Source organism: Fukomys damarensis, unplaced genomic scaffold (genome assembly GCF_012274545.1).
Source record: "Fukomys damarensis isolate Sample0158 unplaced genomic scaffold, DMR_v1.0_HiC HiC_scaffold_33, whole genome shotgun sequence".
In the NCBI taxonomy this organism is placed as follows: Eukaryota; Metazoa; Chordata; class Mammalia; order Rodentia; family Bathyergidae; genus Fukomys; species Fukomys damarensis.
The window spans coordinates 54,588,734-54,603,654 of record NW_022900945.1 but is presented as its reverse complement, the minus strand read 5'-3'; the positions used below and the strand labels follow the sequence as shown (position 1 = coordinate 54,603,654).

The 14,921-nt window shown below is 49.0% G+C and overlaps 1 protein-coding gene across 1 annotated transcript in view; it reads left to right on the top strand.

Annotated features, from left to right (window-relative positions):
* The first annotated feature begins 322 nt into the window (after positions 1-322).
* Positions 323-14,921, top strand: part of Prcc (proline rich mitotic checkpoint control factor) — a 34,932-nt gene continuing 20,333 nt past the window's right edge. The window contains exons 1-4 of the mRNA XM_019210580.2: positions 323-407; positions 4,148-4,421; positions 11,283-11,555; positions 12,191-12,323. Coding sequence (XP_019066125.1) covers positions 323-407; positions 4,148-4,421; positions 11,283-11,555; positions 12,191-12,323 — 765 coding nt within the window. The remainder of the gene's footprint in view (positions 408-4,147; positions 4,422-11,282; positions 11,556-12,190; positions 12,324-14,921) is intronic.

Sequence of the window (14,921 nt, the reverse complement as noted above, 5' to 3'; positions counted from 1 at the left end):
CGGGGTCTCCCTGCGCTCTGCTCACCCCGGTCCGCGGGGCCCTGGCAGCTTGCTGGGTGCCCGGCCGACGGGAGTGACTACCGTGCTGTGAGCGGGACACCCTGAACCCCGCTGTGCCTGCAGCCCGCGGGGCGGCGGAGAGAGGTCGGGGATTCTCGCTCTCGTCGGCCTGTGTAGCCGGGAGGTGTCGGAGGGGTTGTAGCCACTTTCCGGTGCTTCGGATCTCGGCTCCCTGCTGCCTAGCGGAGAGCTGGGCTGGCCCAGCAGCTCTCCTCGTAGACCTGGGCTCCTTTCTAGTGGCGGGGGACAGTTCAGCGCGGCGATGGCGGGAGTCGGGGGCCCTGCGAGGCCTTCACAAAGTGAAAGTGACTTTGAGATGGTGGCAGCTCTTTATTATACCATAAAGAGTAATAGGATTTCGCCAAATAAAACTTTGTTGTAGTTACGTGGGGATTGAACCCAGGGCCTTGCACGTATTAGGCAAAAGGTCTAACACTGACCACTGAATTACATCCTCAGCTCTTCTTTACTTTTTTTTGTGACGGGGATTGAGCTTTCGAGGCAGGCGGTGGAACCACTGAGCTAAATCCCCGGACCTCTTCTTTACTTTTGTTTCTTTGTTTTGTTTTGTTTTTTGAGACAAGGTCTCACTATGTAGTTGAGACTGATTTGGAATTCACTAAGTAACCCAGGCTGGTCTCGAACTCACAGCGATCCTCCTGCCTCAGCCTCCCGAGTGCTGGGATTACAGACGTGGGCCACCATGCCTGGCTACCTCTTCTTTACTTTTATTTGGAGAAAAGGTCTTACCATATTGCCCAAACTCGACCTTGTGCTTAACTAATCCCAGCCCTTGGGAGGCCGAGGAAAGAGGATCACAAATTCAAGGCTAGCCTGGGCTTCATAGGGAGTTCAAGGCCTTGCATGAACTACAAAGTGAGACCCTGTCTTGAAATAAATTGCCCAGGCTGTCTTTGAACTTGGAACCCTCCTGCCTCGGTCTCTAGAGTAGCATAAGTGTGTACTGCCACCACCTTGGCTAAAATTTTTTTTTTTTTTTTTTTGCATGTCTGTGGAATTTCAGGACTTCATATGTGCTCGGCAAGCGCTCTGCCGGCCCACTGGCTTGTTTATATTTTTAAGACAGTGTCTATGTGAGGCTAGACCCTAACTGCTGAGTTCACAACACCTTCCTGCCTCACCTGACCAAGTAGCTTCATCATCACAAATTTGGGTCTTAAGTTACAGGATACCCACATCCTTGGAATTTTGCAACAAAATATGCTAGGTTTCATTAGGTAAAATATATGTTTTAACCTCACAATTTTCCTGATTCTATTTCAAAGCATATGCAAAGCTTCCTGTAAGGAGGTGCAGGGTGTAGCTAAGAGACTGTGTCTGCATCCTGCTGTTCACCAATCGGGAGGATTTAGACAGCTTCCCAAACCGCCCCCTGCCCCACCACTGTGGTCAGGAAAAAACCTAGTGTCTCCTAAAGGCTACACAAGCAGCACTACCACTAAGCTACCAATGCACAGCCCTCCCCCTAGACTTCCCCTCTCCCGCTTTCCTCCCCTGTAAGAGGGATCTGACTGCCCTGCCTAAGTAAGGGCTGCTTCCCTGCAAGGGCCTACAGTTGTTTCCAGAGGTCTGCAGAGAGCTGGCTGTCCTCGTGCCACAGGGTGACATTTCTCAGGTCCGGCCTCTGAGTGGACTAGTTCCCCCTTGCCATGGGAGTCCCTCTGGTCCTCAACACCAGCACATGGACATTCTGCAAGGTCCAGTTGCAATAAAAAGGGCAGGCAAGGCCTCCAGCCATAGACCTGTCGATTGTCTCCATAGCAAATCCAAACTTGCTGTAACAGAGCAACTGGATTCCAGCCGCTGTTTATTTTACAATGCCTTCTGGTTTGAAATGCAGTCGGTGCAATAGTCCAGCCTGCCTGGCTAATCCTATTCTTTGTTGTTAGGGGAGAATTTCATCACAAATTCTTCAAGCTGTTTTCAAGGGTAAGTCTGATGTCATAACATGTTTCCAGGTCAGTATTATAAATATGCCCAGTTTCAGGGCAACAAACGTGGTTTTTTGTTTTGTGGCATTGGGAATTGAACTCAGGGCCTTCACACTGAGCTAACTTCTTTGCCCTCCTGCCTCAGCCTCCCAGAGTGCTGGGATTATAGGCATGTGCCACCATACCCAGTTTAAGTGTGTTTTGAGTTATTTTCCAAGGAGCACCCTCCAATTGAGTTAAATCATCAAAGGGTCCTCCCAGTTTCTTCACTTAGTTGGGAGGCGGTAATGAGGCTTCTAAGCACATATTGCTGTGTCTTTCTTGGGCCTCTCATCAGCCACCATGCAGATGTTGGCTGCAGTAATACAAGCGAGGTTCCCTTTGTTGCAATAATCTCCTGAGCTGTGGCTGCAATTTAATATCCAAGTTCTTCTTACATCTCCACCCAGACCACAGCTGCCCCTAACAACCAGGCCAAAAGCCTCAGAGGGTCAGTTACACAGGTGGGCATGAGCTTGCCTCCCCTGGGATGCTGGTCTCACTTTCTGCTTTGAAGATTTTACTATGCAAACAAATCACTTGGGAATGTTCTTAAAAAGCAGAATGTAATTCAGTAGGTTTGGGATGTGCGCTTTCTTTCTTTTCTTTTTTTCCCCCAGTACAGGGAATTGAACCCAGGGCCTATGTGCTGAGCAAAGTCCCCAGCCCTTTTTCATGTTTAAAAATTTGAGACAGGGTCAGCGATGTAGCTCAGTTGTGCTACGCCTGCAAGTGCAGGGTCCTGAGTTTGATCCCTGGTACCAAAGAAAGAAAAAACAAGTTCAATCCCTGGTACCACCCCCCCAAAAAAAAGAAAAAACAAAAACAAAAAATGGAGACAGTGTCACTAAATTACTAAATCTCCCAAACTGGGCTCTAATTTTGGACCCTCCTGCTTCGGCCTCCCAGAGTACTGGGTTACAGATGTGCGCCTCCACACTGGGCTGGAAATGCGGTTTCTAACAAACTAAGATGTTGCTGCTTCTTACAACCACCATTTGAGAAGAAAGAAAGGACCGGGCGTGGTGGCGCATGCCTGTAATCCCAGCACTTGGGAGGCTGAGGCAGGAGGATCACTGTGAGTTTGAGAGCATCCTGGGCTACATAGTGAGTTCCAGGTCAGTCTCAACTACATAATGAGACCCTGTATCAAAACCCCTCCCAAAAAATAGAAAGGACTGAAGACAACACCAGCATTTCATAAACAGTCAGATTCCTTGGAAGGTCAGGACAAAAAACAGCTGGGTTAGGACCCCACAACAGGTAATACTTGTAGGTGTCCATGTGGCTCAGGAGTTCTAGGGTCTGGGAGGAGCAAGGTCAGGGCAGATGGTGGTAAAACTACCGTGCAGGGCTGGGTTTGTAGCTCAGTGGTTCCGCCCCCTGCCTCGTAAGTGCCAAGGTCTTGAGTTCAATCCCTGGCACCAACAAAACAAAACAAAAACCACCAACAAAAAAAACTACTGTACAAACTAGGAGGGAGGACTGTAGCAGTGGGGCCAGGGGATGTGGGGTCATGGGCAGTGCGTTCTGCAGGTAGTCTGGTTTTGCAGTCCAAGAACTCGGGTCCTAAAACTCCTAGCCCTTCAGTAGATAGATTTTGAGCTCTGGGATAATGATTTAGCTAGAATTTTTTCCCCTTTTTTATTTTATTTATTTATTTATTTTTTGGTACCGGGGATGGAACTCAGGTCCTTGTACTTGCGATGCAGGCGGTGGAACCACTGAGCTAAATCCCTGGCCCAATTTTTTGTTTTTTTTTGAGACAGGGTCTCACTATGTAGTTGAGACTGACCTGGAACTCACTATGTAGCCCAGGCTGGTCTCGAACTCACAGCGATACTCCTGTCTCATCCTCGCAATATATTTATATCATGATTTTTTTCACCAGTTCCACTTGATAGATATTTGTTTCCTTTTTCTTTTGGTGGCACTGAAGATCGAACCAGGGCTTTGCACACCCCAGGTGAGCTACCCCTGAGCTACATCCCCAGCCCAGTTGCTTCCTTTCCTGACAACAGGAGCAGCGCTGCAATAAATCACACTGCAGTACATTTCCTCTTGTTCAGGCGCGAGGGTCTCTCTCCACTTTGCAGAACTGAAGAGGCACCAGGCCTTCCCCCCAAGTTTCCAGGAGTTTGTGACAAGCACTTCTGGACACTTTGCTGCCCGCCGTGGGGGGCGGTGTTCTGCCCCTCTCTCGGGGAGTAAACAGGCACTGGAGGCCACCGTCAGGCAGCCGGCCTGGCTCTGGCGCCGCCGGGGCGACCACGCCTCCGAGGGTGCTGCTGCGCAGGTGCCGGGGCAGAGGCGGGAGGGACGACCCGGGCGGTCCCTGGGTGTGGAGCGGCCGAGCCCCCTTTTGCACCGGTAAGACTGAGGCCCACGGGGCGCTCTGCCTTCACTCCAGGGGAGCGGTAGCCTCCTCCGCGTCTGGCCTCGCCGCGGGAGGAGGGCAGTTGTGGTTTCTGCGCGGACAGACTGCAGGGTGAGGCCCTTTCTGCCTCCACATGGCCTCTGGGCTCCGGCTGTCGCCAGGTCATCCCTTCCCTCGTGCCCACACACGTACCCCTTGGGCATTGCTAGTGCCAGGCCCTGGGTGACTTCTGGGGGATGGTGTAGCTCTAAAGATGAAAAGGACAGGTGGCTGGCCAGAACTATAAAGAACCTTGCCAGGCGCAGTGGCACTCCAGCACTCAGGAGGCTGAGTCAGGAGGATCATGAGTTTGAGGCCTGCCTTGGCTACGTAGTGAGACCCTTGTCTTGGAAAAATAAAAATAAAAAAGTATTTTTTGTTTTTTGGACATGGTCTTGCTATGTAGTTCAGGCTGGCCTTGAACTCACTATGTAGCCCAGGCTGAACTCACAGTGATCCACCTGCCTCAGCCTCCCGAGGGTTGGAATTACAGGCATGTGCCACCTTGCCGGGTTTACTTGTTGATTTACTCAGTGTTAGGCATTATCTGTTGTCACAGTCTGTTGGACATGAGGATGTAGCTGCTTCCTAGGTGCTTCCTGTCACAGATTCCCGTTGCCCTAATAGTGTTGCACTATTCTTTTGTTGTTGTTGTTTTTTGTTTTGTTTTGGGGGGGTGTTTTTTGAGACAGGGTCTCGCTATGTAGTTGAGACTGACCTGGAACTCACTATGTAGCCCAGGCTGGTCTCGAACTCACAGTGATCCTCCTGCCTCAGCCTCCCGAGTGCTGGGATTACAGGCATGCACCACCACGCCCAGCTTAGTGTTGCACTGTTTTGATTGTATTAATATTAGCGTTCCCATGTCCCTCACAAATGAGCTGCATTCTAAACCCTGCTTACTTTCCTTTTAGGAAACAATTTTTCCTAAACTGTTAACTTTCAGTTTTGTTTTCTCTCCCTTCCCTCCCCAGACTTCCTCCCTCCTTTGATTTTGTTTTCATTTTGGTACAGGTCGCCACAGGTGCTTGCGCAGGCGGTGGCACCACTGAGCTAAATCCCTGGCCCTTTCTATCTCTCAATAAATTCTTCCTACTCTTCACCTCCATTGTTCCTAGAATTCATTCTTCAATTTTTATTTTATTTTATATTTTAGTACCGGGAATCAAATCCAGGACCTTGTGCTTGTGAGGCAGGAGGCAGAACCACTGAGCTAAATCCCTTGCCCAATTCTTTGATTTTAGAGAACACAAGCTCCGTGTGTCGGACATCTAGCAGGTGGAGAGTTGTGGTATTTCTTTACATTATTTGGAGATTTGTAGACCATATGCCCTGTATCACTGGGGTTACAAGTGTGTGCCATGCCTGCCTCTTCCTCCATTTTTTCTATTTTTGTCTACATGCTTGCTTTTTTTTTTAGACAGGGCCTTCCTGTGTAGTTTCAGGGCAGGGAACTCGCAATGATCCTCCTGCCTCAGCCTCCCCAGTGCTGGGATCACACGTGTGCACCGCCATGCCTGGCTACATGCTTGTTTTATCTGGATTATCTCCTTCACAGGCTTTCCTCAAACCCTCCACTCATGTTTGGGCGCGGAGCAGAAGGACACCTTGTACTTGGTCCTGGGGTGGGTGCTTGTCAGCTGGACATTTTTGTCAGACTTATCTGGCTGAGAAGTTTCTTTGAGAATTCCTGTCACACGCCATAGGTCTTTCCCTTAAGCAGAACAGATTCCCTCTGAGACTTTTCTAACATCTTCTCCAGAGGATAAAGTCTGGGTAGCCTGTCCTCTGAGGAAACGGGGGCTTCAGCGTTCCAAGTGTACACTCTATGACCGTGTGGTGCATCAAACTCAGAGCTTTTCAGGGCTGGGATGTAGCTCAGTGGCACTCAGTTTGATCCCCAGTACCACACACATGCACACAGAATTTGGGCTGGGGATTTGCCTCAGTGGTTCTGGTGCCTGCCTCGCAAGCACAAGGACCTGAGTTCAATCCCCAGAATGCAGAGCTTTGCACATGCTGGGTGAGCAAACCTCCACCACTGAGCTGTCCTCCCAGCCCCCTGAGTATTGCTGTCCCAGTTTTCCTTCTCCCATTCCCCCCTCAAGAAAATGGAAATAAAGAGGGTTTTTTTGTTGTTTTTTTGGTAATGGGGATCGAACTCGGGTCCTTGCGCTTGCGAGGCAGACAGTGGAGGCACCACTGAGCTAAATCCCGGGCAAGAGTTTCTTAATGGGGAGGGGAGGAGGGGGTGAGGGGAGGGCAGGGACAAGGGGAAAAAGTGAGAACCAAGACCTGTCATGTGAAGGTACAGGATCCCAGTAACGAATGTAACTATATTGTAGACCTAGATTGTACCAATAAACTCAATAAAAAAAAGAAGAAAACCTTTAAGGGGGAGGGGAGGAGGGGGTGAGGGGAGGGCAGGGACAAGGGGAAAAAGTGAGAACCAAGACCTGTCATGTGAAGGTACAGGATCCCAGTAACGAATGTAACTATATTGTAGACCTAGATTGTACCAATAAACTCAATAAAAAAAAGAAGAAAACCTCTCCCGTTTTTTTCTGGGTCCAGGTGACCGGAGGAGGTCTAGGGCCTTCGTTTTGGCCCCTCCCTTCTCCTTCACTGGCAGAGCTGCTAGATGCCACCTTCCTGAGTGTTTTGGGTTTGCACAGTACGGCTCGGATTGATCATTTTTTTTTTGTGTGTTTTTTTGGGTTTTTTTTTGAGACAGGGTCTCACTGTGTAGTTCAGACTGCCCTGGAACTCACTGTGTAGCCCTGGTTGGTCTCCAACTCATAGCAATCTTCCTGCCTCACCCTCCCAAGTGCTGCGATTACAGGCATGTGCCACCGTGCCCAATTTTTTTTTTTTTTTTTGTTTCCAAAATACTACCTGCTCTGAATTCCCGCTTTTTGTAGGTTTAAATCTTTTCCAAATTATCTTTAATGCCTTTTAAAAAAAAATCCAGCTGGATATGGTAGTGCACACCTGTAATCCCAGTACATAGGAGGCTGAGGCAGAAGGATTACTCTGAGTTGGAGGCCAGACTAGACTACACAGTGAGACCCTATCTCAAAAAACAAAAACAACCCAAAAGTCCCTTTAAACCAAGCTTGGAGGCATACATCTGTAATCCCAGAATTTTGGGAGGATGAGGCAGGAGGATTACAAATTCAACCCAAACCTGGGCAATTTAGTGAGATGTTGTTTAAGAAAAATAAATACAATAAAATAATTAGGGCCGGGGATTTAGCTCAGTGGTTCCACCACCTGCCTCACAAGCGCAAGAACCTGAGTTGGATCCCTGGTTCCAATAAATAGATAAATAAAATGATTAAAGAGGGAATGAGGATGTACTTCAGTCCAAAGGCCATGGGTTCAATCCCAAGCTCAGGGGAAAAACCCCTTTAAGATGTAGCTCAGTGGCAGAGTGTTGGCCTAACCTAATACCAGGCAAGGTCCTGGTTCACTTCCCAGCACTGGGGGGAAATCCGGTAAGACCGGCCCAGGGCCCACAGTCCTCTCCTGGGAGGGAGGCCGAGGTGTGAAGTCATTGCAGCCAACACAGCAAGTCCCCACCTCAGAACAAACCTCTTCATTGAAGTTTTAGTAGGATTTTAGGAGAGAAACAAATAATGCCTATTTATCTCGCTTTTGCTATGGTTGTTGTTACTAGGGATTAAATCCAAGGTCTTCACACTCAGCTATACATCCCTAGCACTTTAATTTTTCTTTTTTCACTTTGAGACAAGGTCTTGCTAAATCAGTCACTAAATTGTCCAGGCTCAGTTCCAACTTGTGATCTTCCTGCCTCAGCCTCCCAGAGCCCTGAGATTACAGGCCTGTGACACTTATTCTTTCTTTCTTCTTCTTTGTCTTACTTATTTTTTCTTTGTCTTCTTTTTTCCGTTTTCTTTTTTGGCAGGGCTGGGGATTGAACCATGGACTTCTTGCATGTTAGGCAAGTGCACTACCAACTGACCTACACCCCCCACCCCCTCATTTTACGTAGTTTCTAGAAGATATTATTATTTTTTTTATTAGTGTTAATTTTGAATAATACATGTTGCAAATTTCTAAAGTATATATACAAAGTAAACATGGGCCAGAGATTTAGCGCAGTGGTACCACCACCTGCCTCTCAAGCACAAGGTCCTGAGTTCAATCCCTGGTACTAAAAAAAAAAAAAAAAAAAAATAAGTATATATATACAAATGTATATATGTACATAAAAGATTAAGTACAGTAGTGGAAATACATCCCCTTCCCTTCCTTGTCCTGAAGTTTCTATTACCAAGGTCTTGCTTGAAAACAACCTTTGGAAGGTAGGGTGTGTACTGAATGAGATGTACCACTAGTCACAGTAAGACCCAGTCTGGAAAATCTGCAAAATAAAGACAGAGGGGTGGCTTCTTGGCAGGAGAGCAAGATATGTTGCGTTGACAAGTGGCAGGGGCAGTCATTTCTCCTGGTTGTTTCATTTTGTTTGTTTGTTTTGGTTTTTTGAGACAGGGTCTCACTACATAGTTGAGACTGACCTGGAACTCTGTAGCCCAGGCTGGTCTCGAACTCATAGCGCTCCTCCTGCCTCAGCCTCCCAGTGCTGGGATTACAGGTGTGCGCCACCACGCCCGGCCTTCATTTTGTTTTTTTGAGACAGGGTCTCACTATGTAGCTCAGGCTGGCCTTGAACTCACTATGAGATCCAGGCTGGCCTCGAACTCACAGTGATCCTCCTGACTCAGCTTCCCAAGTGCTGGGATTATAGGTTTGTGCCACCTCGCCTGGTTTTGTGGTTCTAAATCACATCATTGTGTATTAATATAAGATTTTTCTCACAAACACAGAACCAGGCTCCCCAGTACTCTATCCACTTTTCTTCTCTCTTGACCTTGCACTTGCAGGCAGGTGTGGTACCAGAGCTAAATACCTGGTCCCCTCTATCCCCTTTTCCTTTCTTTGTTTTTTTTGGGTTTATTGAGGCAGGGTCTCCCTTCATTGTTCAGGCTGGCCCTGAACTCGCTATGTAGCCCAGGCTGGCCCTGAACTCACAGCGATCCTCCTGCCTCATCCTCCTGAGTGCTGGGATTACAGGCGTGTACACCATACCTGACTCTCTATCCACTTTTCAAATGAAGAAAGGGGCCTGGGATTTAGCTCAGCGGTTCGGTGGCCTGCTTTGCAAGTGTAAGGACCCGAGTTCAATCTCCGGTACCAAAAAAAACCCAAAAAACCCCAAAAACAATCAAATGAAGTAAGTGAGACTCTGAGAAAAGGAGTGACTCCCCAAAGTCATCTGGGGAAACTAGATTCCAAAGCAGGCACAGTATCAGAAGTCAGCTACGGGCCAGGGATTTAGCTCAGTGGATCCACTGCCCCGCCTTGCAAGCGCTAGGACCCAAGTTCATTCCCTGATATCCAAAACAAAAAAAGCAAACAAAACCCAAAAGAAGTCAGCCTTATGCAATATATGCCAGCTGCAAAATCGGACCCGATGGTCTAGTTTCTCAGTGTGGTTCCTGCTTTGCAATCAACTGACATCTGGGCTCCACCCTACCACACTTACTAAGAAGCTCTCTGGCTGGAATCTGGTCATTTGTATTTTTTTCTGATGCTTTCCTAGTGGACATTAAATTTTTCCTTATGCACATTCAGTTTTGCTGGGGCTCTAACCCAGGCACGGCAGGCAAGTGCTCTATCACTGAGCTACACATCAGGCTCCACAGTCGTTCTGAGCACGAAGAAGATGCTCTGGGCAAACAGATCTAAGCAGGCTTCACAGGGAAGGCGGCACGCGGGGTCTGCCTATGGAGAGGCACGGAGGAGGGAAGCCACCTCAGCCTGAAGCTTCAGCCTCTGGCTGTCCCTCTTCACTGCCGGCATCATCGCTGCTTCTCTCCTCTTCTTTCCTCCTCCTCCTTCAACAGCCTTTTCAGGGGCTGAGCCCAGAAGAATTTTCTTTTTGCAAGCAGCGAGGTGGTGAGCACACAAAGGTGGACTCGTATATAAAGGATTCACGCAGGATTCAGGAAAGGGCAGAAATGTATAAAGAAGGGTGGCAAAAGGAGAAAATGGAAATAAAGTGTTAGTAAATGGGGAGGGGAGGAGGGGGTAAAGGGAGGGCAGGGACAAGGGGGAATAAACGAGAACCAAGACCTGTCATGTAGAGGTACAAGATCCCAACGATGAATGTAACTGTACTGTATACCTAAAATGTACCAATAAACTCAATGGGGGTGGGGGTGGGGGTGGCCACAGGTGGCCAGGGCAGGGCAGGTGCAGGCATTAGTGAGCTGGACAAGGACGCCCACGAACATGGGTGGATGTGAAAGGCCTAACAGGGCTGCAGAGGGATCAGTGAGGGCACGGCGGCTCAGCGTGGGCTGGAGTTAGCCCGCGGGACTGTGAAAGGCCGGAGGCGGTTCCAGAGACCACCCCTCGTCCTGCCTCGCTGTTAGTCGCGGAGGCCTCGCAGGCCCAGGCTCCAGGGTGCGGCCAGCTCCTGGGTGCGCGTCCTGGTCCTGGCGAGGGAGACAGCTTCCTACTTCCTGTGTCACATTTATCTCAGCTCGCAGATATTTTATTAGGCTTTGCTGCTTTCTGGCTTGCAGCTCATTTTAGTACAGGTCCCTCAGCCTTGGCTCTCCTTCTAGGGCTGTCTCATTCTACGGTCCAGCCCAGGCGCCTCATCAGATCGTGTACGCCCGCTTTTCCTTATATCCTTTTCCCCACTCCGCCACCTTCCCAGCCTCCCTCTCTCCCGACGTCACTGGCAGGTTCTAAGCACACCACGTCGCCCATCAACCTCGCAGGAAGCCCCGGGAGCTTCTAGTACTGACGTGCTCTCGGACCAGTCTCCGCGATGCCGCGGTGACCGATGGGGCTTGTGGTCCCCTAGCCAGTGCCACTAGACCAGACAAACTACGCATCCCACAAATCCTTGCGCCAGAGGGGGCTCCCTGCGGTCGCGAAGCAGGCCCCCTTAGCCCGCCCTCGGACTACAACTCCCGCCGTGCCTTGAGCCGCGATCCCCGCGGCAGGGACCGTGACTGTCCCAAAGGCTCCCTGGGAGTTGTAGTGCCTAGGTTGGCGCGGCGGCGAGGAGGAGGCGGAGTGACTCGACGGCCATTAGCTGTGTGTAGTTGCCCTGGACTGGGAGTTTAAGTGAAGAGGGAAATCCTACTCGGTGGAAATCAGTCATGGCTTTTGCTGTAAGGACAAGGGCTGCCTGGACTGTGCTGTCACATTACCTTGGCCCCCATCCTGCTCTGTGCCTTGGGAAAGTTGTTTTCCTACCCAGGGATTCCCTTGTGAATGGGGAAAAAGGTACCACTGTGGGGCCAACCCTCCAGGGTACACGGGAGAGAGATATTACGTCCAAGTCACAGCAACTGCTACGCAAATGGTTATTGTTCTCGTATTAGTCCACCCAGCTTCTGGATCTCCAAGCATTTTCTCTTTGTCTTGTAGCTATGAGTTAAACCAAGTGATTCTGCCTATGTTTAAGTTGAAGAGTTATTAATGCTCTTGGAAATAAATGCCCTTCTCTTGCAGAGAACAACCTTATTCTCTCCTAATCCAGCCTTGAGGAGCTGGGACAGATGAGTGAGTGTATTTAAAGTGCCATTTAAACCCAAGTCTACTCACAGGAATAAGACCAGGGCAACATCTGTAAGAGCGCTTTGTAAACCCTAAACACAAACAAATGTGGAAACTCATTATATCGCCCCCGAGGCCCTGGCCTCAGCCTGCCCCCCCCTGTCGGCGGTGCCGGGCCCCCCCTGGGGCTTCCCAAGCCAAAGAAGAGAACAGAGCCGGTGAAGATCGCGGCGCCTGAGCTGCACAAGGAGGATGTGAGTACCGGGGAGGGCACCCCAAACTGTCCGTCGGGTCGGCTGTAGGAGGGACTCCTTAAAAACTGCAGCTGGCGATCAGCCGCTGGAATCCCCTTACAGTGCGATTAACTGAGCGTAAGTTTGTCAGCTTTGGGGACTTCGGTTATTTGGCCACGCGAGTTTCTCCAAGCTGGGCTCACCCGCAGAAGGCGAGCTATCATCCTCCCCTGGCAGTGACAGGCTCGGGTCTGTGCCTGGGAATACTTGCTTTTGCTACCCCTAAACATCTTCACCTCAGGTTGGCTTTCCCCGCCTCCCACACTGCGCAGGATGAAATGTGACACTGAAGAGGTGACCGGGGACAGGACTCCGAACAGCGTCACCAGCCCTTAAAAGCATCAGGGCCTGGGGGAAGTAGGACAGGATTCCTATACTCTTTAATTTTTTTTTTTTTTTTTTTTTTTTTTTTTTTGTGCTGGGGATCTAACTTGGGTCCTTGCGCTTGCGAGGCAGGCCACCTAACCGCTGAGCTAAGTCCCTGGCCCCTATACTCTTAATTTTTAAGAAAAGTTAAGAGAAGAAATCGAATATTTGTTGTATGCAAATCATTTGCCAGGAGTTGGTCCTTCAGTTATTATAGAACTCTAGAAGAATACATACTATTTTTTTATTTTATTTTTTTGGTACCAGGGATCAAACTCAGGACCTCACGCCTGCCAGGCAGGTGCTTTGCCACTGAGCTACATCCCCAGCCCACACATACTGTATTTTATAGGTAAGAAAGCCTAGCATGCAAGGTCTTACCTGGTGAAAGGCAGAGAGGCGATTTAAGAGCTGAGTCTAAAATTAGGTGTTAGTGGCGCATGTCTGTAATCCCACAAACTTGGCAGGCTGAGGCAGGAAGATCACAAATTGGAGTCCAGCCCGGGCAACTTGATGAGACTTCGTCTTAAAATATAGTTTTAAGGCTGGGGATTTAGCTCAGTGATGTCGCACCTGCCTGGCAAGCACAAGGTCCTGAGTTCGATCGCTGGTACTGGTGGGGGGAGGGGATCTATATCTATATCTGTATTTATATATATCTATATCAAACTCAGGACTTTTCTCTTGCCAGGCAGGCTCGTTGCCACTGAGCTAAATCCCTGGCCCTATATATATAATTTTTAAAAGGGTTGGGAGCCAGGCATAGTGGTACACTACTGTAATCCCAGCATTTGGGAGGCTGAGATAGGAGGGTTGCTGTGAGTTTGATGCCAGTCTAGGCTACCTGGTGAGTTTAAAGCCAGCCTGAACTGCATAGCGAGACCTTGTCTCAAAAAGCCTAGGGGAAAAAAGAAGGGGCTGGTATGTAACTGTGGTAGAGAAAGTATCTCACATGCAGGAAGTTGTGTGTTCAAACCCTTTTACTACAAAACAACCATAAAGCAAAAAAAAAAAAAAGAGCAGGTCTATTTGAACCTCACACATATAGCTTTTTTGTTCAGCCTGGGTGCTGTTTTAGATGGGGCAGACAAGTGAGCTTGCAAAGTTTTCAGAGGGTAGAGCAGAGCAGTACCACCGGCCTCTTGGGCAGCCAGGGCTGTGGGTGTAGGAGGTGGAGTCTGGGGCTGGGGAGTTTCTCCTTGGCTCTGAGCAGCTAGGAGTCGGGAGCTTGCTCATCCTTGACAACCTTGCCTTGCTTAGAGCCTTCCGGCTCAGCTCCGGCTCAGGGCCATTTCTGTTCCTTGCATTGTTGTTCCTTCTTTCTTCCCCCAGATTTGCTAATGTACTTGCCCTCCCAGATACAAGTCTTGGTTTGGTTTATAAAAGAAAAGGAAAGGAATGTTTTTGGTGAGTACTTCCCTAGTCTACCTAGTTAAACTGCTGCCTCCTGTGTCTGCCACCTCTGGCCCCATTCTTTATTGTGTTTTTTTCTCCATAGCACGCAACCACCATCAAACATAGCATGAGTATATAATTTATTTGCCTCTCTCCTTCTAGTATACAGAGCCGGCAAAGACAGAGATGATTACTACTTTAATTCACTGCTAGTCATTATAGTGCCTGGTGTATATTTTGGACTTTGTAATTTTTTTCTGAGTAAATAAACTCAAATGAATATGGAATTTTTTTCTAAAAGGAGGTTTCAGAATCTCCCTCGCTGGGGTCAGGGATTTAGCTCAGTGGTTCCACTGCTTGCCTCGCAAGCTGAAGGACCCAAGTTCAATCCCCGGTACCAAAAAAAAAATTTTGAGAGGGCCAGGATTTAGCTCAGTGGTTCTGATGCCTGTCTCTCAAGCACACAAAGTCCCCAGTTCAATCCCTGGTACCAAAAAAAGAGAATCTCCCTCCCTGTCTTCTTCTGTTTTGCTTTTTTGAGGCAGGGTTTCCTTATGCAGCCCAGGCTGGCCTCGAACTCAAGTTATCCTCCTGCCTTAGCCTCCTGAGTGCTGGGATTACAGTCATGTACCACCACGCCTGCTTTTCTTCCAGACTTTTTTCCATGTCGTGTCCCCTTGAGCCTGTCATTTTTAGGTCTAGAATCCAAAGCCAGCTTTCCGTTGCTCCCCTGAAACTCACATCGGCCTTGCATTAACTCAGATAGAGAAAGGCCTAGGAAACAGGAAAACAGGTCAG